This window comes from Halichondria panicea, chromosome 4 (assembly GCF_963675165.1).
Source record: "Halichondria panicea chromosome 4, odHalPani1.1, whole genome shotgun sequence".
Lineage (NCBI taxonomy): Eukaryota > Metazoa > Porifera > Demospongiae > Suberitida > Halichondriidae > Halichondria > Halichondria panicea.
Genome location: NC_087380.1, coordinates 658,485 through 683,539, shown reverse-complemented (window position 1 = coordinate 683,539; position 25,055 = coordinate 658,485). Strand labels below are relative to the sequence as shown.

Genomic DNA, 25,055 nt, shown 5'->3' with positions numbered 1-25,055 from the left:
CTGACATCAGCAATAATGACTTAATTGAGGTGGCCTTATTGCCACTTTATTGTTTTGACAAAATTTAGGTGAGGGTTGCCAAAGTAAAAAGCGCTAATTATAATAGGCCTAGTCACTGTCCTCCTGCCAGCCACGCCCATTATTGCAAAGAAGCTATTAGCTTGGAAAGGCCAGCTATAATTGTTAGCTAGCTAGGTATGGCCTTCTCAAGACTTGCTCTAAGCCTACTACTAGGACTGACGGTGTCTGTTGGATGGGTACATGCACAAACACTGAGTGAGTTATTGTGTGTAGTTTCTGAAGCTACTTGTACATTACTCTAGAGATCCTGCATGTCGTCAGTCTCTTGAGTTGGTGAACTAGTATTAGGATAAACACACATGCACTACTCAGCTCGACTGGCAGCATCCAATGAGCCCGTTGGCACTGACGACACTGGAGAGATCATCTCATTCTCTGATGTTGGATCAGGAGCTACTGGTAATCCACGCCCCTGGATTTGCTACACCGTAGACACTGATAGTGTATTGTGGCTGTTCCCCGATGGGAGTGCATTGCAATTTGGAGAAAGTAGAGTGTTGGCAGTTGAGGACGAAGTGTTCATCAGAGATATTCCTAATGTTGGCGTTGCTCTGTATCGTGGTCCCACACACTTCAGTCCTGATGGAGAACACTGCTGTGTGAGGACTACCACCAATGAGAGGCTGTGTGTCACCTTCAGTGAGTGCTGACTATATTGTCTATGTCCAATACTAACCCCCACCCCCCACAGCTCCCTGCCCCACACTGAGTCCCCTCACTGACACTAATGGAAGGATCTCATACAACCCAGTCAACAACATGGCCACCTACAGCTGTGTCACTGGGTACACACCAACCATCACCAGTGGAACAGCTCTGCAGATAACTTGTGGGGGTGGGAGTGATACTAGTGCTGGTACCTGGTCTCCATCACCACCTACAGTTATTTGTACAAGTAAGACCATCAGAACTAGTAAGTAGTTAGTGTGTGTTTATTTTCCCCAACACAGTCGTCACCTGCCCTGTCCTAACCTCCCCTACCAATGGAGGTGTGTCCACCCCTAGTCGGGATTACCTTAGATTTGCTGCATACAGCTGTGATACTGGCTACGTCCTCACTGGTAGTGCTACTAGACAGTGTCAAGCTACTGGTCAGTGGTCAGGAGTGGCACCAACTTGTCCACGTGAGTTAGCAATGGTGGGTTGGAAGTAATGGTGATCAAGCATCTCCCCACAGCTGTTGACTGTGGACCACTAACTATTCCCAATGGAGTAGTAGAGGCATCTTCTGGAACCACCTTCATGATGACTGCTACCTACACCTGTAACACTGGATACGTCCGTGTTGGTAGTGAGAGCAGAACTTGTGGAGCAACTACACTAAGTGATGGAGTGTGGAGTCCAGCTGCACCAGTTTGTGAACGTATGCATGTGATTAAATGTTTCACTATGACTGACACCTCCCTCCTCTCCCATTCAGCTGTCTCCTGTGGCAACCCTCCCACTGTTACCAATAGTGGCAGGACTTCTACTGGTACAACATTCGGAGAGACGACCGCCTACACCTGTAACACTGGGTACCAAAGGTCAGGATCAGCCACGATATCTTGTCTTGCTAGTGGGAGCTGGAGTACAGCACCAGTGTGTAGAGGTAAGACACAACACAACACTGAAGATATTGTATCAGACTATTTCCCACAGCTCTCTGTGATGACCTTCCTTCACTGTTCAATGGAGTGATCAGCTACGGCTCTAGCACCTCACCACACCTTGAGGGAACCATTGCTACACACAGCTGTGATGGAGGGTATAGAGTATCTACTGGTGGAGGCACTAGGACCTGTCAGTCTAACAGATCATGGAGTGGAACATCCCTCACTTGTACACGTATGTACTCAAACTGACGACTTTATGAGTTATATAACTAAATGCTATTTCTATTCAGTGATTTGCCCCAACGTCCAACTAACGGCCAATGGAGTGGTGACCTACAGCGACCCCACCATTCCCAGAGCTGTGGGTTCCACGGTTACCTACAGCTGTATCTCTGGGTATGAATTCAGTGGAGGTATACCAAGGACCTGTACTGCCAGTGGGTGGTCTGATGGTGGTAGTCCAACTTGTACAGGTTAGAAGTTTAATAGGCACATTGTACACGTGTAATGTTGTTCCTTACAGTAGGTAGCTGTGGATCATTAGATGATCCTATCAATGGAAGAGTCACTACAACAGGGACCACCTACCAAGGCACTGCTACCTACACCTGTGACACTGGCTACACTCTGACTGGAGATATGACCAGGACTTGTCAGGCTAATAGAGACTGGACTGGGTCAGAACCTGTGTGTAATCGTGAGTATGACCATCAATATCAAATACAAATTTATTTTTGTCGTTTAGCTGTCAACTGTGGTTCCCTGGACGCCCCCTTCAATGGAGCAGTGGACACATCCTCTGGAACCACCTTCATGATGACTGCTACCTACACCTGTAACACTGGATACACTATGGTTGGAGCTGTGACCAGGACTTGTCAGGCTAATGCAACATGGAGCCTCTCTGCACCCACCTGTACTGGTATGCCTCGTGTAGTAGTCAAGTGTATAGAGGATACCATGTTCCCACAGCTCTGTGTCCTCGTGAGCCCCTCTCCAATGGAATGGTGACCTACTCACCTTCTGATGGCCCTCCACCAGTTGGAGCAGTGGCCACTTACTCTTGTAACACTGGCTATGAACTGACTGGTGCTAGTACGAGGAATTGTGTGGCTGTCAATGGATGGAGTACATCTCTGCCTGTTTGCAATTGTCAGTTGAACTAACACATGCTCTGATTGTTTACTTTTTTATACAGCTGTTGACTGTGGTTCGCTCACTGACCCCTCCAATGGAACAGTGGACACAACCTCTGGAACCACCTTCATGATGACTGCTACCTACACCTGTATCACTGGATACAACATTGTTGGATCAGACACTCGAACTTGTGAGGCAAACAAAATATGGACTCCAGATGCCCCCACCTGTGAACGTGAGTAGCATGACTGACTGTGTACACTGTATCCACTGTGTTCATATTCCACAGCTGTTGACTGTGGTTCCCTCACTGTTACTAACGGACAAGTTAGTACATCCTCTGGAACCACCTTCATAAACACTGCCACCTACACCTGTGATGATGGATACAATCTCAATGGAGCATCAGATAGAACCTGTCAAGCTAATGGAAACTGGGACCTAACAGCACCTACCTGTGATCGTGAGTGTTTTACAAAACCTACATTACTCTCAGCTGACTTATTTTCTCATGTATGTTTATTAGCTGTTGAATGCGGTCGCTTAAATAATCCAACCAATGGAGCAGTGGACACATCCTCTGGAACCACCTTCACTGCTACCTACACCTGTAACACTGGATACAACATTGTTGGTAGTCAGAGCAGAACTTGTGGAGCAAGTGGAACAAGTGGAGTGTGGTCTGGACAAGCTCCAGTGTGCAACTGTAAGACTAGCTGACACACACACAAACATGTGCTTGACTTTCTGTTTTTTCTAGGGTATAATTGTTCGTGGTTTTTCGCATCTACTGCGAACATTATACCCAATATCACATGCACCTAACGAACACAACGAATACAGTCATAAATTGTGAATTTTCTGCTGATTTGGCTCATTCTCAAACTATTCTAATAATGGAGGGGGATTGTATATGGCATGATTGATCCACTAAATTGCCCGTTATAATTATATTCATATCACCAGGAGTGCATGAAAGTACTCCTGATAGCATACGCAAAATAATATGATAGACAGTGGACTCCAAATGCTCCCACATGTGAACGTGCAAGTTATTTGCAGTATCAAGTAATTAATTCATTTTTGTTATTGTAGCCACCTGTTGTCAGTAGATGTTTACTCAGGTACTAAACTGAAACTGCATTCTTATTACATTGTAATGTTCACAGAATTCCTAGCTGTGATCACTTATATAGCAAAACACCCACTCTCTTCCATCCAGCCATACAAGTGGTGATCGGCCCCAGTGGTGTTCCAATGGCTGGTCAGAGTTTCTCCCTCACTTGTTCCCTGAGTGGAGGAGCCTCTCTACAACCCACCCTCTCCTACCAGTGGACGAGGGAGGGAGGGTCACTCATGACCAGCACAGCAACCCTCAACTTTGACACTCTCTACTTGTCAGACGCTGGTCAGTACAGCTGTCAGGTCATCCTCACCTCCAGTCAGCTTGAGGGGGAACACACTGTAACTGCTCACTACACCATTGAGTTCATTAGTAAGTGTTATGTTTGTTTTTGTAGCTGTTGATTCAATTTCACACGAACAATGTAAACACACTAGTTGTTGTAATTCTTATGTATACTATGAATCTCCCAATGATGTATATATAGCTTTATTGGCATCAGGCTTCTTTTTGCTTATACCAACCACTTTACATTCCACATGTAGGCCTGCACATTCAACTTGGTCTGGAGGGAATAACAAACTGCAGAGTGTACACTGAACAAGACGCTGATATGAAAACAGATGACATCACCAATAGTCTGACACAAGGCATTGAAAGCCAGTGTGCCTGTGGATTCAACTCTTTCCTCATTTTGAATTCATTCATGGTTTGTTTCGATGCCTCCCCTAGTCATGTGACCTACCGAGCCGTGCTGACTGGAACAGAGAGTGTATCCACCATACAACTGGCTAGGCTAATGGAACAGTGGGTTGAGAATGATCCAATCGTTGTGGTGCAGAGAGCAGGCCTCAGTGTAACTAACACTTGCCCTGTGGTGATCATTGACAGAAATAGTCCAGAGTGCCCTGAGGACATCACTAATCGGACAACTGCTACTACCACACCCACAGAGAGTGTAGTGGTCAATGTTAGTGCAGTGGCTGGTTGGGTGGTTGCTGGAGTCTTGGCCATTGCTGTGCTAGTACTGATTGTAATAGTGGTGCTGTTGTTACTAAGGCAACGGAGGTCTGGATCCAAGGACATGAGTGATGAGAGGACAGGCAGCCAACCAACACAGTGAGTGTTAGTGTGCATGGTCTGTGAATGAAGTAGCTGTACATACCAGTGTGGTTGTATAGAGTGCTTCTGTCCTTATACTATAATTATGTACATGTGAGTTAATGTAATTTATTATTCTATTTCGTGCAGACTACCCCCAGTGGTGATGAGTCATCTCCCCTCCCCTGATTACGAGGGGTTGAGCAAACTACAAGAGGAGGCTACCTATGAGGTGGTGGACCAGCCACGCCCCCCTCCTCCTGCAAACTACCCGCTCTCAGCCTGTGCAGCTTATGCATCCACTGACTGCAACACAGAGAACAAGTAGACACTATGTAATAACACATGTAGTCTAGTTTGTCAATGTATCACTACGTGTCACTGTTATTTTAGCAAGTTGTTAGTAGATCGAGATCTATATACGCAAAAATCATTCATTTGCTTTGATCAATGTTCATATAAGAATTTGCATGGCTGAAAAATAAACTATGGCACTAACAAAACATGTCATACACTGTATATATAATATGAAAGGTATATTTTTAAGGTATCCTTGCTGGTGTCCTTGATTGTCAATGTGGCTATTGCTGTGGCTATGCATGTATAGCTATTCAATGGCCACTTCAAACCCAACAGTGCTCTTGTGTGTCTCTAGTTTATGCTACGGCACGGATTCCTCACACCAGAAACAGGTGAGAGCATTTTATAGATAGTCCGAGTGATTGTTCCCATTCCTATACATGCAGAGCCACTGTACGAACACCTGTCCTGCTGTTCCCATATCAACCACTATACCAGTGAACATAGACATTTGACATTAAAGCATACTTTTAATGAGTTTGTGCACTTCACAATGTGATCAAAACAATAAATAAATTGCTGGTTGTACTGAATTCAGGATGGTATAGTATTGTACTGCATGACTGTATGTTAACATGCATTGGTAAGCTATATTATCTTCAACTATAATTATGATTTCCTTACAGGAACATGTGAGGACCTACCCATATAGGTATTGCAAAAACAGTACAAGAAACTGCAACCATTTTGTTGTGTATCTCGATTCTCCCTGTGGTGACTTGCTAAAATCACGAAGTTAATTGCTGTTATTGTAGATCTAGCAGCTTTGTTTATTCTGTCATAGTGAAAAATATTCGTATTCTGTTGAGCAATATAATTTATAGGTCTACTGTCAAAAATTGTTTTGTTTACACCCACTCTCTTTCATCCAGCCATACAAGTGGTGATCAGCCCCAGTGGTGGTCCAATGGCTGGTTAGAGTTTCTCCCTCACTTGTTCCCTGAGTGGAGGGGCCTCTCTACAACCCACCCTCTCCTACCAGTGGACGAGGGAGGGAGGGTCACTCACGACTAGCACAGCAACCCTCAACTTTGACACTCTCTACTTGTCAGACGCTGGTCAGTACAGCTGTCAGGTCATCCTCACATCCAGTCAGCTTGAGGGGGGGCACACTGTAGCTGCTCACTACACCATTGAGTTCAGGAGTAAGTTGTTATGTGATCAATTTCACATGAATGTACATGTACCCAGGCTACATTGTTTGTACAGCTCTATTAGCATCAGTCTGTTATTTGCTTATGCCAACCATTCCACATTCCACAGGCCTGCACATTCAACTTGGTCTGGTGGGACTAACAAACTGCAGAGTGTACACTGAACAAGACGCTGATATGAAAACAGATGACATCACCAATAGTCTGACACAAGGCATTGAAAGCCAGTGTGCCTGTGGATTGAACTCTTCCTTCATTTTGAATCCCTTCATTGTTTGTTTCGATGACTCCCCTAGTCATGTGACCTACCGAGCCGTGCTGACTGGAACAGCGAGTGTATCTGCTGTGGAACTCATTTCTTTAATTGAACAATGGATCATCCAGTGGACCTGATCGGGTGTGTCAGTCGGACAGAGCATGGAGTGGAGGTGTTATCACTTGTCAAAGTGAGTTTTACTGACCCTCTAAAGTATTGATATGATGATTCTCATTTGCAGTTGTGGACTGTGGCAATCCTCCCACGATCCAAAATGGAATGCCCCAATTTTCTGCAACTACATTTGGAGAGACTGCCACCTACATGTGTACTGGGAGCTTCACTCTATCAGGAGACTCCATTCTGACTTGTATGGTCAGTGGATCCTGGGGCACACCTCCAATATGCTCTCGTGAGTCAATAGTTTTTAAAGATGTATATTGTATTTTACATGCAGCTGTTTGTCAGGACGACCTTCCCTCACCTGCTAATGGAGTGATTAGCTACAATTAATACGACACTCTCCCCAAGACCAGCGGGGACAGTGGCCACCTACACCTGTGACACTGGGTACGATATCTTTGGTCCCAGAACAAGAACATGTCAATCAGACACTACCTGGAGTGGAGGAGACATTGTCTGTCAAGGTATCTTCCTTTATTGCTTGTACCTTTAGTGTACATGACTTCCTTTACAGCAAGCTGTCCTGCTCTCACTCTATCAAATGGTGACATCACTTACACTATGGACACCTCTCCTATTCCAGTGGGTACAGTGGCTACCCATACCTGTAACGTCACGTTTGTGCTCTCTGGTGATGCTACCAGGACATGTACTAACAGTGCTAGTGGAGGAATGTGGAGTGGATCAATACTAACATGCATTGGTAAGCTATAAATTATGATCTTATAAAGTTCCTATAATTATGGTATCTTTACAGGAACATGTGAGGACCTACCCAGCATCACTAATGGAGTCATTGCTTACTCATCAACCTCTCCTCCACGTAGGGAGGGGAGTACTGCCACTTACTCTTGTGGGATGATGATGGAGCTGATGGTGATCAGGAGCAGTGTAAGAACATGTGGATCAGACCGTAACTGGACTGAGGCTGAGCCATTCTGTCAGAGTCAGTTCCCATACATGTGTTACTAATGTGTGTTGATGCCATCTTTTATTGCAGGAGTGTTCCTTCAGTTTGGAGCGTCCACATTGGTAGCTGAGGTTAGTTCTCGAGTGCAGCTTGACACCATTGGAGAAGGGGGGAGAGGACTGGTGTGCAGGACTGACTACCAACAATGCTGTAACGAGACCTCTAACGCCGCGTGGCTTAATCCCAATGGCACTGTTGTCTCCTCAACTCGTGGAGACTCTGACTTCTACACTGACACTGGTGTCGGGTTCATACGCCTCAACCTCATCAGAAACACCACCACTGCAACTGGTGAATATTGCTGCCGAGTGCCAGTGGACGATGGAGTTACCGTGGAGACGTTCTGTGCACAACTATTCCTGCCTGAACCTCAAGGTAGCTCGAAAACAATACAAGAACCTGTAACCATTTGTATTCCCCTAGCCTCTGTTTCTGTTGCTGCTATTGGTGGGGCAGTCGGTGCTATAGTAGTGGTGATTCTGGTGATCCTGCTCATCATATTCCTAGTACTGTTCCTGAGGTAAGCCATGTAGTGCAGTGTGTGTGTGTACATTCATTGTGGATGTAGCTAGCCTCCAACAACCACTACACTGTGTATCCAGCACCACAATAGCTTATATAGACACTGAAGCATGACAACACAACTGTTATTATTTCTACAGACGCTCACGGAAGAAGCAGTATGAGCCTGCTGCTAAAAACTCTGGTTTCTCTACTGTATACACCAAACACAGCGATACTGACGGGGTGGCCACCATATCAAAAGATCAAGGTCAGTGCTGTTGATTAGTGTCATGAATTTCACCACTTAAAACCTGTGTGTTAATATGTGTAGAGCCTACTATCACTGGCTTCCCCAGTGAGAGCAGAGGTAATGAAGGGGAGGAGGTAGTCATTAAGCCCAAGGTGGGAGGTCACCCTCCACCCAGTCTCACCTGGTACCACGATGGTAGGAAGGTGACTGCAGACTATGCCACAGAACTGGACCAGGACGGTGAATTATCCTTCCCTAGTGTGGAAATGAAACATGCTGGTGAGTACAGGTTACACACATGTACAAGGTCTTGTTAGTGTAAAGTGACTACAGCTGGGAATGTGTACAACTCTCTATTGTAAAGTTTCATATTGAAAATACACTTCAAACACGTGTTTCATTGGTCTCAAAATGTCAACTATCATAATATCATATATCAATATTCAGAGTGTGTGTGTGTGTGTGTGGGTTAGACACACCACTTGTGATATGGTAACCATTTCCTTGTGTGTGCAGGTGTCTATAAGCTGGTGGCCAGTGGACCCTCTGGCACAGCTGAGAAAGAGCTCCAGTTGATAGTGGTACCAGAGGGAGGGGAAGCAGAGGTGACAGATGAGGTGGACCTCACTCTTATACCAGTGGATGGGTTTGGAGCATATGTCACTGAGCAGCATGCTAATGGCAATAAGAAGTTTGCCAGTAACTATTCGGTGGGTTTAATACATGTACAGTGATTGTGCTTATTACCTCACCAACAGACTGGCCTTGTTATATATTGTTCACTCCAGTACACACACACACACACACACACACACACACACACACACACACACACACACACACACACACACACACACACTGCACAGGGTCTTGGTGGCAAGGAAGGTGAACACTCAACAGCAATTGCCAAACAGCACAAAGATGAAAACAGATTTGGAAACATTCTTGTGTGTAAGTTCCTGAGGTAGAATCAGTACTTTGTTCCTCATTGTGGCTTCATGTGGTACAACACCGCACACTGGTATCTACTAGTATTTAAAGCCTGGAGCTAACTCTAAGAGATTAATCTTTTTTGTTTTGCATTTCCATAGAAGTCCAACCACATAGACCAACCCATTTATCAGCTACTAACCACACACTGGCCCAGACAGTACAGTTTTGTACTGAGCTGTATGATTAGGCCTCCCAGTTAGTTGGAGCCACAACATGTCTACTAGTACAGCCAAGCATACAGTGATACATTAATATCAAGTCCAAGATAAGTCCTATAATTTATGCCAGCATGACCTCGATGTGAATAGCTTGCAGTTAGCATGGCCCCAATGCATGTGAGTAGCTTGCAGTCAGCATGACCCCAATGCATGTGAGTAGCTTGCAGTCAGCATGACCCCAATCATAGATTAAGGAGGGAGAGGGATTGGAAACGCAATAGAACCGGATGAAACCATCCGTGTTACGGCCTCGAAAAACCAGGCCTCCCGGCTTGAATCGAGGCTATACCAAAGGTGGCTGGCTATGAGTAGCAAAAAGACAGAAGACAGGGCTGATGAGCAGCAAATGTGATCGTTCCTGCATACATGCTGTAGGGGAGAGCTTGTAGCATCAGCCAGATTGAGCAAAACTCTCCTCTGGATCTCACCTAAGACACTATAGGCTCTATAAAGACAAAATTATATATTATTATGCCTGTTGGCCATTTGGAAATAACAACTGTCTATTGGCCATTATTATTGTGATATTTATGACATCTTTGTGAAATATAAACTGAAATGAAGCTTGTATGGAAAAGTTACAAAAACAAAAAAACTACGAAAAAAACTTTCTTGTTCTTTTATGACTTTTTAACTTATATAGGGATCCCATAATCTTTCTGAAGTTATTTCTTTCTTGTATTTGCCTGATGATGTTGGAATTTGGGTCTTCAAGGCATATCTGCATACACAAACGGTCAACATGTTAAACGTTTACCTACTAAATTGAGCAAGGTGTAACTTCTCACAAGAATGCATTCAGGTCATAGAAATAAGACATTACGATGAACCTATTCCTATGCTTGGCCTATAACTAAAAATTGTGAAATTATAACCTCTTCACCTCTGCATAGAGGTACAAATAAACACATATATTAATTAGCGTAGTTGATACTTGAAATCAGCAACAGATGTTTTTCAATCAACACCATTGTGGCTCATTACAATCATTAATGGAATACTTTGAAACACTATATACTTTTTCTAGGTTAAAGATTATTTAAACTCTGGTTCTAGGGAGAAAAAGCATATAAAAACTCATAAAAGTGTTGTAGGGTCGTCTTGAAACTCAAACTTGGACAAATTCACAACTAATGTGGTTCCAAATGATGAACACTAGAGATTTATAGGCTGGGTTGTACTCAGCCTAACTTTAGAAGCTGGAGAAGAGGAGTTTTAGCATGGTTTTAGTTGCTGCTGGAGGTTAACGCCCACTGCCTATTGCACTCTGAACCGTAACACGGATGGTTTCAAGAGGCAACGTTGGAGTCATTGTCGCACGTGATCTCGTTTCCAATCCCTGTTAACTACTCAATCTATGCCCCAATGCATGTGAGTAGCTTATATTCATGCAGTGTACTAGTTGAATGTGTCTCTGAATGCAACAGATGAATGGGGAGGGTTGGTGCACCGTTAAATACTCTTTTTTAACCCACCCATCATTATCGACTCTTAAGGTCGGGCATCTGCTTACTTTTTCTATTCGGTATTTCCTGTATGGTTTTGTGTTGTCTGCTCTTTTGTTTTTGTTTTTGGTTTACTATAGCCCTAGCTATTAAATACTGAAGAGCCTTTTGCATTTAATTTTTGATGCCCAATCAAGACACTGTGATTGACTATGTAAGATAACCTAGACACATGTACGTAGGATTCCATAAACTAGTTGGATAGCCGCTGAAAATCATCTGCTAGCAGTGAAGGCTGGATTCCAACCATCGTAAATAAACTAAATTAAGCTTTTCGCAAGATTGGGAGGGTGTGCGACTGACAATCTTTGCCCTTTTGTTCTGCAGATGATGACAACCTCATTATCCTAGACTCCATCCCTGGACAAGAGGACTGTCAGAGTGACTACATCAATGCCTGCTATGTAGACGTGAGTGTGTGGGTCTGTGTGTGTGTGTTATGACTAAAGGGGCAGGAATTTAGGATGTTTGGAAATAATTATAGTTAATGATTATAGGGCTGCCTGTCTCTTCCATGAATAACAATGTACCGTATATCTTATAATTTATCAGACAGCAAAAATTTATTATTTTGGAAATTGTCCGGGTATAATTGGAACGAATCTTTATAGCGCACGTAAGATGTCCGAAATAATTAGAACATGCATGAGCTGCATGCGAGCTAGCTAAGTTTAATAGAACAGTGTGCGACTGAATAGTTGCACTAGCTATCTAAAAACTAGCCTCGATCCCAGGCCGCACTTCCTCTGGAGTGAGTGGGCCTGGGATCGACTGCTTATGAGCTAACCATTAGCCAGATACCATGCAGATAGCATTCTGATAGCTACCCCGTAGCCTGCTATGCTAACAAAAGACTCACAGCCTGCAACAGTGTGGATGACAATCGTCTGAACGTTTACTACAGCAGTTCAACACTCTTACTCTTGTCTACTCTTGATATCTTCTATCTTTGAAGATCATTCATCATCAAGCCATCAAGCTCTCTTCTATAATGACTGTGTGGGTTTATTGTCAACAATTGCAAACAACAATAATAATTATAACATACCGTGCGGGAAATTTTCATGAGGTGCAAAATTTCGCGTTTTTCGAGGGAAGAGCAGTTAACGCGAAAATTAAAATGGGGATAAACTCCCACACACTGGTATTTCACATGCAAATTAAGCTATTGGTGGCTCTGGAGCCAAATAGTGAAAATTGTCTTGGGTGAGATCCAGAGGGGGGCCTATTTTCGACCCAACCCTACTATAGCGTGCAATTACCATGTTTATGTTGCTGTTACCTTACCATGGTTTACGTTTACAATGGTTTCCCCCTCTCTACTGTAGGGTTTTGACAAGCCAAAGAAGTTCATTGCTTCTCAAGGTATCAGTTTATATACTGTACACACAGGACAGTAACTATGCACACAAGACTGTAACTATGCACACTTGCTGTGTGCTTGCTTTACAATCATAACTATTGTTCAATGCTTCATTGCTTGTTTTCAATATGTCTATTCCTCCCCTCCCCACACAAAGGACCACTACCCAATACCCTGGTGGACTTCTGGCGCATGATGTGGCAGGAGAGACCACCCATAATAGTCATGCTCACCAACCTCATGGAGAACAACAAGATGAAGTGTCAACAGTACTGGCCTGACAGTGGCAGTGTGAGCTATGGCCCCTTCATGGTCACCATCACAGACCAGCAGGTCCTGGCTGACTACACTGTCAGAAACCTACTACTTGCAGTAAGTACCTAATAGCACTATATATACTACATATGTTATGTTGTGTTAACAGTTATGTTTAACAGTAATTTTGTTAACATTCGTTGACATTGTGTTTTTTGACTGTTTACTTCACACATTAATTTTCTTTCGATGTTTGTCTTTGTCACAGATGAAAGGGGAAAGTGGGAAACCTTTTAAGACCACTCAGTTTCACTTTACGACGTGGCCTGATCACGGTGTGCCTGACTATGCCACGCCCATTCTTGGGTTCCACCGTCGGGTCAAGTCCCAACACAAGCCGTCCAGAGGTCCCCTCCTGGTCCACTGCAGCGCTGGTGTGGGACGCACAGGCACTTACATTGCCCTTGATAATGTCCTCGATCAGATCGCAGCTGAGGATATGATCGATATTTCCGGCACCATTGTCAAAGCTCGCAATCAGAGAATGAAATGGTCCAGACCCAGGTAAGCACGTACTATTATTATAGACACAGAAACAAGTAACTGCATGTAATTCACACTGCCTCAGAGGAGGTCCGACATGCGTGCACAAATCACTGCAAGTTCAGTCCATTGATGTCATTGCGGTCACGTGATAAGGTCCAGCCCAATATACTGGCACTTATAGTGATTCGTGCACGCATGTCGGACCTCCTCTGAGTCTAACTGATAAGAATGTGTAGAGGATTACATGTAGTCAGGGAAAGTGGGTATCATTTGTACACATTATAATAAAAAATAAAATGGCCATTATAAAGCTTAATGGGTATGTGCCTAGCCTCGTCCTCACGCCCACTTCCTCTGAGAGTGGGCGTGGTATCGACTGCTTGCGTATGAGCTAACCATTAGCCAGATACCGGCTAATACAGGATAACAACGTGTAATCTGTCCAGTTTAAGTACCCACAGTATATATATATAACTAGCGCAAAAAACATTTTGTGAAAAAAGGGGGAGGGGGAAGTAGGGTTGGCTGAGCCGCTCAAACACCAAAAAGGACGTAAACAAGATATGGTTTGGTGTTGGTTATTTTATGGTTGATATTGGCTTTGTTTGAGATGGGCGTTTATTGACATGGAGTTTATTGACAAAGACAGCTTTTACCATGGGCATTTAATCACGATAATTATTTTCAGCTGATGTGATCCTTTACCAGTCTACTAAAAGTAGTTTGTTAGACCCATTGCAGTGATTGTATAACTGAACACTCCTCTGGTTCTATATATTCATGTCAACAGCTGCATGAGGGTCTATAGTTGTAATAATTTATGATATAATTATTATTAATAAGGCTAGTTTTTTTTACCCTCTTCATCATGAAACGCCAGTAGAAAACCTGAACGCAAAAGTAATGATAGTTAAAAAGGAGAAGTAGTGCTCCAACCAAGCCAATATCAACCATAAAATAACCAATAAATTATTATACCAACCCTACCTCCCCCATTTTTTCACAAAATGTTATTTGCACTTGTTTGTACACTTTTTCTCCAATTTGTAGGTACGTTAGCTATAGATCGAATATCTGTAGTCTATGCATTGCCACCATTATAAGAACAACAACTTGTTTCAGCTGCATTAGCTGACACTGTTCCAGTTTTTTTTTGTGCATCTGTCAACCATGAAGTTTTTGTACTAGTAGTAAATCTAGTTCACGTATGATTATATGCATGCAGTGATTATTAGATCTATAATAAGGCATAAGCAGCTCAGAATAAGAGCAGTCATCATATTAACCTAAAGCAGCTTATCGACTAGACTATCTCCGGAACTGGAGAGGTAAGAATCGACAGTACAAAACACTACGGTAAGAGGTGTGTGGGCAATTAGCTATGTTTGAGCATACTCGGTAAGAAAATAATGAAAAAAAAATAAAAAGCTTCCACCCTAGCAAATTTGACTTAACTTTGAGGGAAAGCGATTAGTTAGGGACGTATCCAAGACAACAGAGGATAGTAATATGTGTCTAGTTTGTGCTGTGGAGCTGCAGTTCTCTAGATTATCTCACGGAAGAAACTGATCAGGGGAAGAATGACAAAAGTTTGTAGTTTAAATTGCTGTTTTTATACTTTTTCATATAATGTTCAATTCAGTTCACATTTGTCACACAAATGATATGGGCAACAGATATATAAAGTCAAAATAACTCTATCTGAGATCCAGAGGGGCCGGGGCTTTTTGCTGTTTTCGACCCAACTATTAGCACTACCATCTAAATAATAGTTAGCAAACTGCTTGACTACAATACAATTACTTAACAACGGAATACTAGGTATACTAAGTAAATTTGCAGGTATACTAAGTCCCTTAGTATACCTGCTCTGAGGCACTTTTCCCATGTACTTCCCATGTAGATCTTATCTACTACCGGTAGTGTCTAATGACGTGACATTAACAGTGAAATGGCTCAGACACTGCCATTTTGAATTGATTCTACTGAGCATGCTCATTGCCCCTCTTCCTATAGGACCAATATGTGTTCATCCACGATGCTATCCTGGAGTCAGTGACGTGTGGAGACACTCAGATCAGTGCTGGAGATCTGCGCAGACAGATACAGAAGATGTCATCAGTGGCCCCGGGAAAAACCGTCTCAGATTTCCAATACCAGTTCCAAATTCTGGAACAAGTATCTCCAAATCCGAATGAGGTCAACTGCAGTAGTGCATTGAGACACAAGAACCTGAACAGGGGAATACAGTACCTACCAAGTAAGTATTTACTAAGGTTTTAGATTTTAGATTAAACGACCATTACCTGATTATATGTAAGCGCCCCTTTACCAACTCCACAGTTGAGAATCACCGTGTGTTCCTGAAAGGAGAGGACCCTGGCCGTGACTACATCAATGCCGTCTTTGTCAATGTAAGTGTGTGTTCGCAAGGCACTCAAAGAGCTACTGAACACACAGCATTATTTTTTTAATTGGACGTTTGCAACCCAAGTTATGAACAACGAAAGATAGTTCCGGGAAACAGACTTGATTTAGAAAAAAACACTCACTTCAAAAAATGGAAAATGTTCACCCGAAACACATCACTAATCTAAGCACACCATAATTATTGTAGCACGTACTATCATTTGGAGCACATTGTTCAGTGTTCCCCCTCCCTCCCTCCCTCCAGGGCTACAAGCACCAGAAGGCATACATCATTGCCCAGAATCCACTGGACTCAACTGTGCGTAACTTCTGGAAGGTGATCTATGACAGGAAGTGTGCGGCTGTTGTGATGTTGACTCCACTCAGTGAGAATGGGAAGGTAAGAGATGGCCTCCATTAGAGGTCCTCCCTGTTGAGTGCGTGTGTGTGTGTGTGTAGGAGGCATGCTCCCAGTACTGGCCAGAGAGTGGCAATGTCACCTCCTTCGGTGAGTTCACCATCGATAACTTGGGTGAGGAAACCAACACTGGGTTCGTTATGAGGCAACTGAGCGTACTTAACAAGAAGGTTTGTTATTTATATATCACTTCGATTGCTTCTTTATCGTTCCTATTTTTTCCTCCAGACTAAGCAAACTCAGCAAATAATTCAAATCCAAATTCTCGATTGGAAGTCGACTGGTGCATGTGCAAACCTCAAGATTGTAACTGACGTGAATGAGGAGGTTATAAAGGTTCAAAGGAGGACTGGAAACAAGGCGATTGTGGTCCACTGCAGGTGAGGATCTGTTATAATAAGTTTCTAATTGTATTGTGTTATTTCCAGTGACACTGCGACCCGCTCTGGTATGTACTGCTCTATAGCTACTACCATTGACCGTTGCAAGACAGAGGGAGTGGTGGATGTGTTCCAGGTGGTCAAGGCTCTCAGGGTCCACAAGCCAGGGGCAGTACCCTCAGTCGTGAGTTCATCTGCTGCTTACAGCTATTATATATAGAGCCTGCACCACTTATATAAGCCAGACCTCTCAGCTGCTACCCACACAAGCAAGCCTCCTTGCACCATTCATGCCTTGTGCATTACTTGTATTTCCTACCACACACCACAGTCATTGTGTGTGTGCGTGTGTGTGTGTGTGTGCATGTGTGTGTGTGTGCGTGCGTGCGTGCGTGCGTGCGTGCGTGCGTGCGTGCGTGCGTGTGTGTGCAGTGTATGTGTATTAATGTGCCACTCCCCCTCACAGGACAACTACAAGGATGTTTTCGAGGCCTTGTTGGTCTACTTGGACTCCTTCGATACTTATGCAAACTTTCTGTAAACCAAACTGGAACTTGGTGGCAACATCTGTTCCACTTACATTTGGGAGGGGGGAGCAAGGGAGAGGTTTTTAATGTGAACATGTTGTTTTGCTGTGTTTGAAGTTAGACGTAGGATTTTAGTTTTTTCCACATTTCACATTTTTTATTCTCCTTTAATTAATAATTGTATATCATTTCAGTGTGATGAAAATGTTTGGATGATTTAAGTGCTGCATGGTCGCCTAACTGAAAATTGCCAAATAATTATACTTCAATTGAACATAATTAATCGATAACCTTCAACCATGCCTTGCATGCTCATTCTGATTAAAGGTATTAGTTGGTGGCCTTAGAATTTAGCGTGAAGTACATCTGATGCATTACCTGTATGTATAATGGTGTCCATCAGTAATAGATCAGAAGCAAACAGCCAGCTGTATAATGAAATTAGCTCTGACTGTCTTGTCCCCCCCCCTCTCCCCCAGGGCATGGCTTATGTAGGTCGCACCAAGATATGTACCATATATTGTACCCTCCAACCATTTCGGACCCATCCCATGCCATGCAGGAGTATTCCAATTGGATCCATGTGGAAGTTCAGGTAACTATAATAATATGCTCTTGATATTCCATAATAAATTATACGTTATATAATTTTTGTTGAACCACTAATTTCATATTCTACAGCTCAGAATGGTGATGTAAAACCTATTTTACGCATTTCTATAAATACGAAAATTTATACCATACGAAAATAACTCTATAATGGTACAATGCTCTAGCTCTCTCTCTTCCTGTGTAGGTGAGATAGAGTGGTGTCCACCGTCCACACGTTGCTGGTATCCATGGTCGCGAGGATGACGGCGCCTACTCCATTGTGTTGTCAGGTGGATCGAATCAGTGGCCGTAACTAAAGTTCTAATTATCCGATTTCATGATTTTTTGATTGAGTCCTTTCAGATGGCATGCTAGATCAATTGTTGACAATTTCCAAAATTTTCCAGAACACTGTTTCAACAACCCCATACCCCCCATACAGGGCGCTTGCTCGTACGTGTGATTGCCCCCTCAATGACAAGACAGGCGGTAGTGCTCGGAAGTGGACAAACAACAAACCAGTGAGAGTGGTACGGAACTACAAGGGACGGAAGAGCTCAGAGTACGCCCCCGAGGAGGGGAACAGGTACGATGGGATCTACAAGGTGGTCAAGTACTGGCCAGAGAAGAACAAGAATGGATTCATTGTCTGGAAGTACCTATTCAGCAGGAGAGATGATGAGGTGGGTACACTTCAAGGAAAGACTGTTAGAAACGTTTCGCCGAATAGCAGCCTTTTTGCATCATATGCCATGCATGCAATATTGAGTATGAATGTTTGCTGTACATGCTTAATCAGCAAACATTTATACCCACGAAATATACCCTCTGCATGTGGTGGGTGAGGTATGCCCGTAGATAATTACTGTACAAGTGTTGGCAGTCGTACTAAAGTCATGATAATTATATGTACTGCAATCAAGAGCCTTTATTTTATGCTATAATATAATACCAGTGTCTCCAGTTACCCTTCTCCCTCTCTCCTCCTCTCTCTGACAGTCTCATGCTCCCTGGACTCGTGAGGGCAAGAAGGCCATTAAGAAGTTAGGCCTCACCATGGAGTATCCTGATGGCTACCTCGAGGCTCAGGCTGCCAAGAAACAGAGCAAAGAAGCAGAGGCTGATGATGGGGCGGGGTCAGAGGAGGAGGCAGACAACAAGGGGAAGAGGGGGCGGAAGAGAAAGGCTCCTGGTATGTGTATCTGATGTACTTTAGTCTGTGATTGTCGCTTTAGCTATTATTGATTTATTGCTTTTAATTTTGTGCAGACTCCAAGGCTCCTGGTTCCCCTGCCAAGAAGAGTAAGCAACCTCGGTACGAGCTGAGCAAAGGTCAGAGGTCACTCATCAAGGCTGACACGGTCAACAGCAAAGTGTGGGAGGAGCTACTAGCCTCGTCCAAAGATGAGGGCTCAGTGAGTCACTATCTGCCTGGAAGCACTGTATGACTCTGTATACTAATCCCTAGCTTATAGGGACACGTACTGGCATTCAGTACTTACCTGGTACTATATATGACTATGTTATTGTATGGTAATACTTTCTTGAGAAAACACGAAGCAGCTTTGTTTGTTATCATTGGGTTTAGAGTACATCCTCTGATGTACATGTATACTGTACCTACTGTATGCTATACTGTTACAGTACTGTAGTGTACTGTATAGTGTATATTCATTTGCATTGTTCTCTCCTTAAGGCTGGTCTGTTGAGTCGTATCCAGGAGACATTCAACTGCATCGTGTGTCAGGAGGTGGTCTACCAGCCCGTCACTACCACCTGCAGCCACAACATCTGTAAGGTGGGGAGAAACCACTGACTAGAGATATCACTAATGCACTGTGGCTTTGTAGTGTGGCTTCATAACATAGCTAATGAGCGGCAGCTCAAGATTGATAAGATTTTATATCAGAGGAGGCGTGCCTCGATTAGGCTAATTGCCTCTGCAATAACCTTGAGTGTGGGCGTATAATCGAGGCGTGGTTATGCCGACGCTCAAGGTTATTGCAGAGGCAATTAGCCTAATCGAGGCACGCGTGTCGTACCTCCTCTGATTTTATAGATCTATATCTTTATTTTACATAGATCTACCGTTTACAATTGCTATTTTGCATCCATCATGGTTTTGTTTTCAATGAGTATCTTATGCAAGTGTACACTACCCCCACTGCGTCCCTCACTTTCCCCCCCCCACACACACACATACACACCCACACACCCACACACTAGACGTGTCTGAGTCGTTCCTTCAAGGTGGACGTGTACAGCTGCCCCAACTGTCGTCATGACCTGGGCAAGGACTATGCCATGACAGTCAACAAGTCCCTACAGGCAGTACTATTGGACCTGTTCCCTGGATACAATGGAGGGAGATGACACTACACACACTAACTGGGACCACTGAACAGCTATAAATAGAACTGCAATTTAATGTGCACACTTCCTTATCATGACTTTGTGTATAGTGTGTGCTGTCAGTATGAATATAATTATAATTATTTCTCATAATAAAATTAGAGCAATATCAGCACCTGGCCTTATAGCAAGAGTTCATTATAGGATGAATAATGAACTCTTGGCTACAAGAATGAGAATGTTCCCCTCAAGGTTATTTCTCTGCTGTCTGCTGGGAAGTGCTTCTCTTGTGTATGGACAGCAGGCTTTGAGTGAGTTGATATAGATCATGCATAGATACTATCATACAGTCAGCTATAATTATGGGTAAGCTAATACTAACCTGTGCTATTGGATAGTAGATGAAACAAGTATTATAGGTTTGGTATCAGAGCATCAATTATTGTATTATGGCATACAGTTCGACTGGCAGCATCCAATGAGGACTCTCCTGCTGACCACACTGGAGAGATCATCTCATTCTCTGATGTTGGATCAGGAGCTAGTGGTCCAACACGCCCCTGGCTTTGCTACACCGAAGACACTGGTAGTGTATTGTGGCTGTTCCCCAATGGGAGTGCATTGCAATTTGAAAATAGAGTGTTGGCAGTTCAGGATGAAGTGTTCATCAGAGATCTTCCTGGTTTTGGCGTTGCTCTGTATCGTGGTCCCACACGCTTCAGTCCTGATGGAGAACACTGCTGTGTGAGGACTAACACAGCACTGAGGATATGTGTCACCTTCAGTGAGTGCTGACTATATTGTCTATGTCTAATACTAACCCCCACCCCCCATAGCTCCCTGCCCCACACTGAGTCCACTGTCTAATGGAACAATCTCATACAATGCAACCACCAACATGGCCACCTACACCTGTAACACTGGGTACACCATCAGTGGAGCTACTCCGATAACTTGTATGAGTACTGGTACTACTAGTGCTGGTACCTGGTCTCCAACACCACCATCAGTCATTTGTACAAGTAAGACTTGACTAGTCAGTAGTTCATTGTGTGTATAAGCTATGGCTTCCCAACACAGTCGTCACCTGCCCTGTCCTAACCTCCCCTACCAATGGAGCCTTGTCTATCCCTAGTCGGGACTACCTCACTGTTGTTACATACAGCTGTGATACTGGCTACGTCCTCACTGGTAATAGTGGTAGTGCTAGAACATGTCAAGCTAATGGTCAGTGGTCAGGAGAGGCACCAACATTTACTTGTCCACGTGAGTTAGCAATGGTGGGTTGGAAGTAATGATGATCAAGCATCTCCCCATAGCTGTTGACTGTGGTTCCCTGGACGCCCCCTCCAATGGAGCAGTGGACACATCCTCTGGAACCGCCTTCATGATGACTGCTACATACACCTGTAACACTGGTTACACTCTCAGTGAAACTGTGACTAGAAGATGTCAGGCTAGTGCAATGTGGAGCCTCACTGCACCAACCTGTACTGGTATGCCTCGTGTAGTAGTCAAGTGTATAGAGGATACCTCATGTTTCCACAGCTTTGTGTTCTCGTGATCCCCTCTCCAATGGAATGGTGGCCTACTCATCAGATGTTGACCCTCCACCAGTAGGAACACTGTCCACTTACTCTTGTGACACTGGCTATGAACTGAGTGGTGCTAGTATGAGGAATTGTGTGGCTGTCAGTGGATGGAGTACATCTCTACCTGTTTGCAATCGTTAGTTGAACTAACACACGTTCTAATTGTGAATGAATTCTTTATACAGCTGTTGACTGTGGTGTCCTCACTGACCCCTCTAATGGAGCAGTGGACACATCCTCTGGAACCACCTTCATGATGACTGCTACCTACACCTGTAACACTGGATACACTTTGACTGGAGCAAACACTCGGACTTGTGGTATTGATGGACAGTGGACTCCAGACGCTCCAACCTGTTTACGTACGTTATATCGATTGCATGTTTATATTAGCAGTCTATAATTCATGTGGTCCACCTGTTGTCATCTATCATCCCATTAGATGTGTTTACTCAGGCTTAAACTGAAACAACATTGTTATTACTTTCACAGAGCTCCTAGCTGTGATCAGCCCCAGTGGTGGTCCAATGGCTGGTCAGAGTTTCTCCCTCACTTGTTCCCTAAGTAGAGGGGCCTCTCTACAACCCACCCTCTCCTACCAGTGGACGAGGGAGGGAGGGTCACTCATGACCAGCACAGCAACCCTCAACTTTGACACTCTCTACTTGTCAGACGCTGGTCAGTACAGCTGTCAGGTCATCCTTACCTCCAGTCAGCTTGAGGGGGGACACACTGTAGCTGCTCACTACACCATTGAGTTCAGGAGTAAGTGCCACTATGTCTAGACATTGTATCCATTTAAGTAAAATCATTTATGGACTGTGCATAGCTAGTGCTCATGCTGTGACCGTTAATTTGTTTTTTCAGCGCTCAACATTCAACTTCGTTTGGATGGAATAACAAACTGTGAGCTGTATATTGACTTAGAGACAATGGCCAAAGCCAGTGATATCACTACCAGACTATCTCAAGGTGTTGAAGGATTGTGTGCTTGTGGGTTCAGCCCCTCCCTTCTCACTGACGAGTTTATCGATTGTTTTGACATCTCCTCTAGTCATGTGACCTACAGAGCTATGCTGACTGGAACAGAGAGTGTATCTGCTGTGGAAGTCATTTCTTTAATTGAACAATGGATCAGCGACACTTCAAGCATCATAGTACAAAGTACCCGACTTGGTTTGACAAACACTTGCCCTGTGGTGATCACTGACAGAGACAGTCCAGAGTGCCCTGAGGACATCACTAATCGGACAACTGCTACTACCTCACCCACAGAGAGTGTAGTGGTCAATGTTGGTGCAGTGGCTGGTTGGGTGGTTGCTGGAGTCTTGGCCATTGCTGTGCTAGTACTGATTGTAATAGTGGTGCTGTTGTTACTAAGGCAACGGAGGTATGGATCCAAGGACATGAGTGATGAGAGGACAGGCAGCCAACCAACACAGTGAGTGTTAGTGTGCATGGTCTGTGAATGAATTCGAAGTAGCTGTACATACCAGTGTGGTTGTATAGAGAGCTTCTGCCCTTATACTAGAATAATTATAATTATGTACATGTGAGTTAATGTATTCCATATATTATTCTATTTCGTGCAGACTACCCCCAGTGGTGATGAGTCATCTCCCCTCCCATGATTACGAGGGGTTGAGCAAACTACAAGAGGAGGCTACCTATGAGGTGGTGGACCAGCCACGCCCCCCTCCTCCTGCAGACTACCAGCTCTCAGCCTGTGCAGCTTATGCATCCACTGACTGCAACACAGAGAACAAGTAGACACTATGAAAACACAGTCTAGTTTGTCAATGTATATGTCACTGTTGTTTCATGTAATTTAGTAAGTTGTTAAAATTAATGTATTGTAGATCTAAGATCATTCATTTCCTGTTATATAGCTTTGATGAATGTTCATATAAGAATTTGCATGGCTGGAAAATAAACTATGGCGCTAACAAAACTTGTCATATGAAAGGTATATTTTTGCTGGTGTCCTTGATTGTCAATGTGGCTATTGTTGTGGCTATGCATGTATATAGCTATTCAATGGCCACTTCAAACCCAACAGTGCTCTTGTGTGTCTCTAGTTTATGCTACGGCACGGATTCCTCACACCAGAAACAGGTGAGAGCATTTTATAGACATATTGTTCCCATTCCCATTCCCCATACATGCAGAGCCACTGTGCGAATACCTGTCCTGCTGTTCCCATATCAACCACTATATACCAGTGAACATAGACATTTGACATTGTAGCATATTTTTTAATGAGTTTGTGCACTTCACAATGTGATCAATAAAATGCTGGTTGTACTGATTCGGGATGGTATAGTATTGTACTGCATGACTGTATGTTAACATGCATTGGTTAGCTATTATCTTCAATTTAAGTTCCTATAATTATGGTTTCCTTACAGGAACATGTGAGGACCTACCCAGCATCACTAATGGAGTCATTGCTTACTCATCAACCTCTCCTCCACGTACTGATGAGAGTACTGCCACTTACTCTTCTGAGATGAGGTCTTTGCTGCGTGGAGACAATATGAGAACATGTCAACCAGACTGTAAAACTGGAGTGGGACTGAGCCATTCTGTCAAAGTCAGTTCTCACACATGTCTTTATAGGTATTGCAAAAACAGTACAAGAAACTGAACCATTTTGCTGTGTATCTCGATTCTCCCTGTGATGACTTGCTAAAATCACCAAGTTAATTGCTGTTATTGTAGCAGCTTTGTTTATTCTGTCATTGAAAAGTAGTATTCTGTTGAGCAAAACTGTCAAAATTTATGTTTTGTCTACACCCACTCTCTTTCATCCAGCCATGCATACAAGCTGTGATCAGCTCCAGTGGTGGTCCAATGGCTGGTCAGAGTTTCTCCTTCACTTGTTCCCTGAGTGCTCACTACACCATTGAGTTCAGGAGTAAGTTGGAAAGCCTTTAAAATTCCACTGAAAATATGTAAGCATACCTGCATGAAAGTAAAAATAATCATTTATATAAAACCTTACTAAAGATCGTGTGTAACTATAGTGTGTTCATACAGATTCACATCAATTCTCTTTTGGTAACAGTTTATTTTTGTTTTATAGCACTCAATATTCAACTTCATCTGGATGGAATAACAAACTGTGAGGTATACATTGAGACAGAGACAATGGCCAAAGCCAGTGGCATCACTACCAGACTATCTCAA

General features: G+C 43.6%; 3 protein-coding genes and 1 pseudogene across 5 annotated transcripts; all 4 read left to right on the top strand.

The window, feature by feature from the left end:
• The first annotated feature begins 45 nt into the window (after positions 1-45).
• Positions 46-5,487, top strand: LOC135334784 (sushi, von Willebrand factor type A, EGF and pentraxin domain-containing protein 1-like). Of its 2 annotated transcripts, none has more exons than XM_064530105.1 (17): positions 46-276; positions 394-720; positions 773-976; positions 1,032-1,205; positions 1,259-1,444; positions 1,502-1,672; positions 1,723-1,908; positions 1,967-2,149; positions 2,203-2,373; positions 2,422-2,598; positions 2,649-2,828; positions 2,875-3,051; positions 3,106-3,279; positions 3,343-3,522; positions 4,039-4,311; positions 4,485-5,058; positions 5,191-5,487. In XM_064530105.1, exons 1-17 carry the CDS (start codon positions 198-200, stop codon positions 5,366-5,368), a joined length of 3,594 nt encoding a protein of 1,197 aa, XP_064386175.1. In that variant the 5' UTR covers positions 46-197; the 3' UTR covers positions 5,369-5,487. The 2 variants fall into 2 exon arrangements, with proteins under 2 accessions (XP_064386175.1, XP_064386174.1); XM_064530104.1 differs by having other exon boundaries at positions 2,200-2,373.
• Positions 5,488-6,663: 1,176 nt separating this feature from the next.
• On the top strand, positions 6,664-17,547 carry LOC135334792 (receptor-type tyrosine-protein phosphatase alpha-like; annotated as a pseudogene).
• A 346-nt stretch (positions 17,548-17,893) lies between these two features.
• Positions 17,894-20,379, top strand: LOC135334851 (E3 ubiquitin-protein ligase UHRF1-like). 2 transcript variants are annotated; one of them, XM_064530211.1, is made up of 7 exons: positions 17,894-17,926; positions 18,128-18,212; positions 18,365-18,605; positions 18,922-19,114; positions 19,192-19,337; positions 19,619-19,720; positions 20,149-20,379. In XM_064530211.1, exons 4-7 carry the CDS (start codon positions 18,979-18,981, stop codon positions 20,293-20,295), a joined length of 531 nt encoding a protein of 176 aa, XP_064386281.1. In that variant the 5' UTR covers positions 17,894-17,926; positions 18,128-18,212; positions 18,365-18,605; positions 18,922-18,978; the 3' UTR covers positions 20,296-20,379. The 2 variants fall into 2 exon arrangements, with proteins under 2 accessions (XP_064386281.1, XP_064386282.1); XM_064530212.1 differs by lacking the exons at positions 17,894-17,926; positions 18,128-18,212; positions 18,365-18,605 and having other exon boundaries at positions 18,863-19,114.
• Positions 20,380-20,406: 27 nt separating this feature from the next.
• Positions 20,407-23,803, top strand: LOC135334803 (mucin-17-like). Its single transcript, XM_064530130.1, has 10 exons — positions 20,407-20,585; positions 20,735-21,058; positions 21,111-21,296; positions 21,355-21,540; positions 21,594-21,770; positions 21,823-22,002; positions 22,052-22,228; positions 22,359-22,631; positions 22,734-23,307; positions 23,459-23,803. The coding sequence occupies exons 1-10, from the start codon at positions 20,480-20,482 to the stop codon at positions 23,634-23,636; spliced, it is 2,361 nt and encodes a 786-aa protein (XP_064386200.1). The 5' UTR covers positions 20,407-20,479; the 3' UTR covers positions 23,637-23,803.
• Positions 23,804-25,055: the final 1,252 nt, after the last annotated feature.

Coding starts and splice junctions, on each gene's coding strand:
- LOC135334784 (XM_064530104.1), top strand. CDS start 198: ATGGCCTTCTCAAGACTTGCTCTAAGCCTACTACTAGGACTGACGGTG. Junction 1,206..1,258: donor AGTGGCACCAACTTGTCCAC/GTGAGTTAGCAA, acceptor ATCTCCCCACAG/CTGTTGACTGTGGACCACTA. Junction 3,280..3,342: donor AACAGCACCTACCTGTGATC/GTGAGTGTTTTA, acceptor TATGTTTATTAG/CTGTTGAATGCGGTCGCTTA.
- LOC135334803 (XM_064530130.1), top strand. CDS start 20,480: ATGAATAATGAACTCTTGGCTACAAGAATGAGAATGTTCCCCTCAAGG. Junction 21,771..21,822: donor CACTGCACCAACCTGTACTG/GTATGCCTCGTG, acceptor ATGTTTCCACAG/CTTTGTGTTCTCGTGATCCC. Junction 22,003..22,051: donor ATCTCTACCTGTTTGCAATC/GTTAGTTGAACT, acceptor TTCTTTATACAG/CTGTTGACTGTGGTGTCCTC.
- LOC135334851 (XM_064530211.1), top strand. CDS start 18,979: ATGGAGTATCCTGATGGCTACCTCGAGGCTCAGGCTGCCAAGAAACAG. Junction 19,338..19,618: donor CGTCCAAAGATGAGGGCTCA/GTGAGTCACTAT, acceptor TCTCTCCTTAAG/GCTGGTCTGTTGAGTCGTAT. Junction 19,721..20,148: donor GCAGCCACAACATCTGTAAG/GTGGGGAGAAAC, acceptor CCCACACACTAG/ACGTGTCTGAGTCGTTCCTT.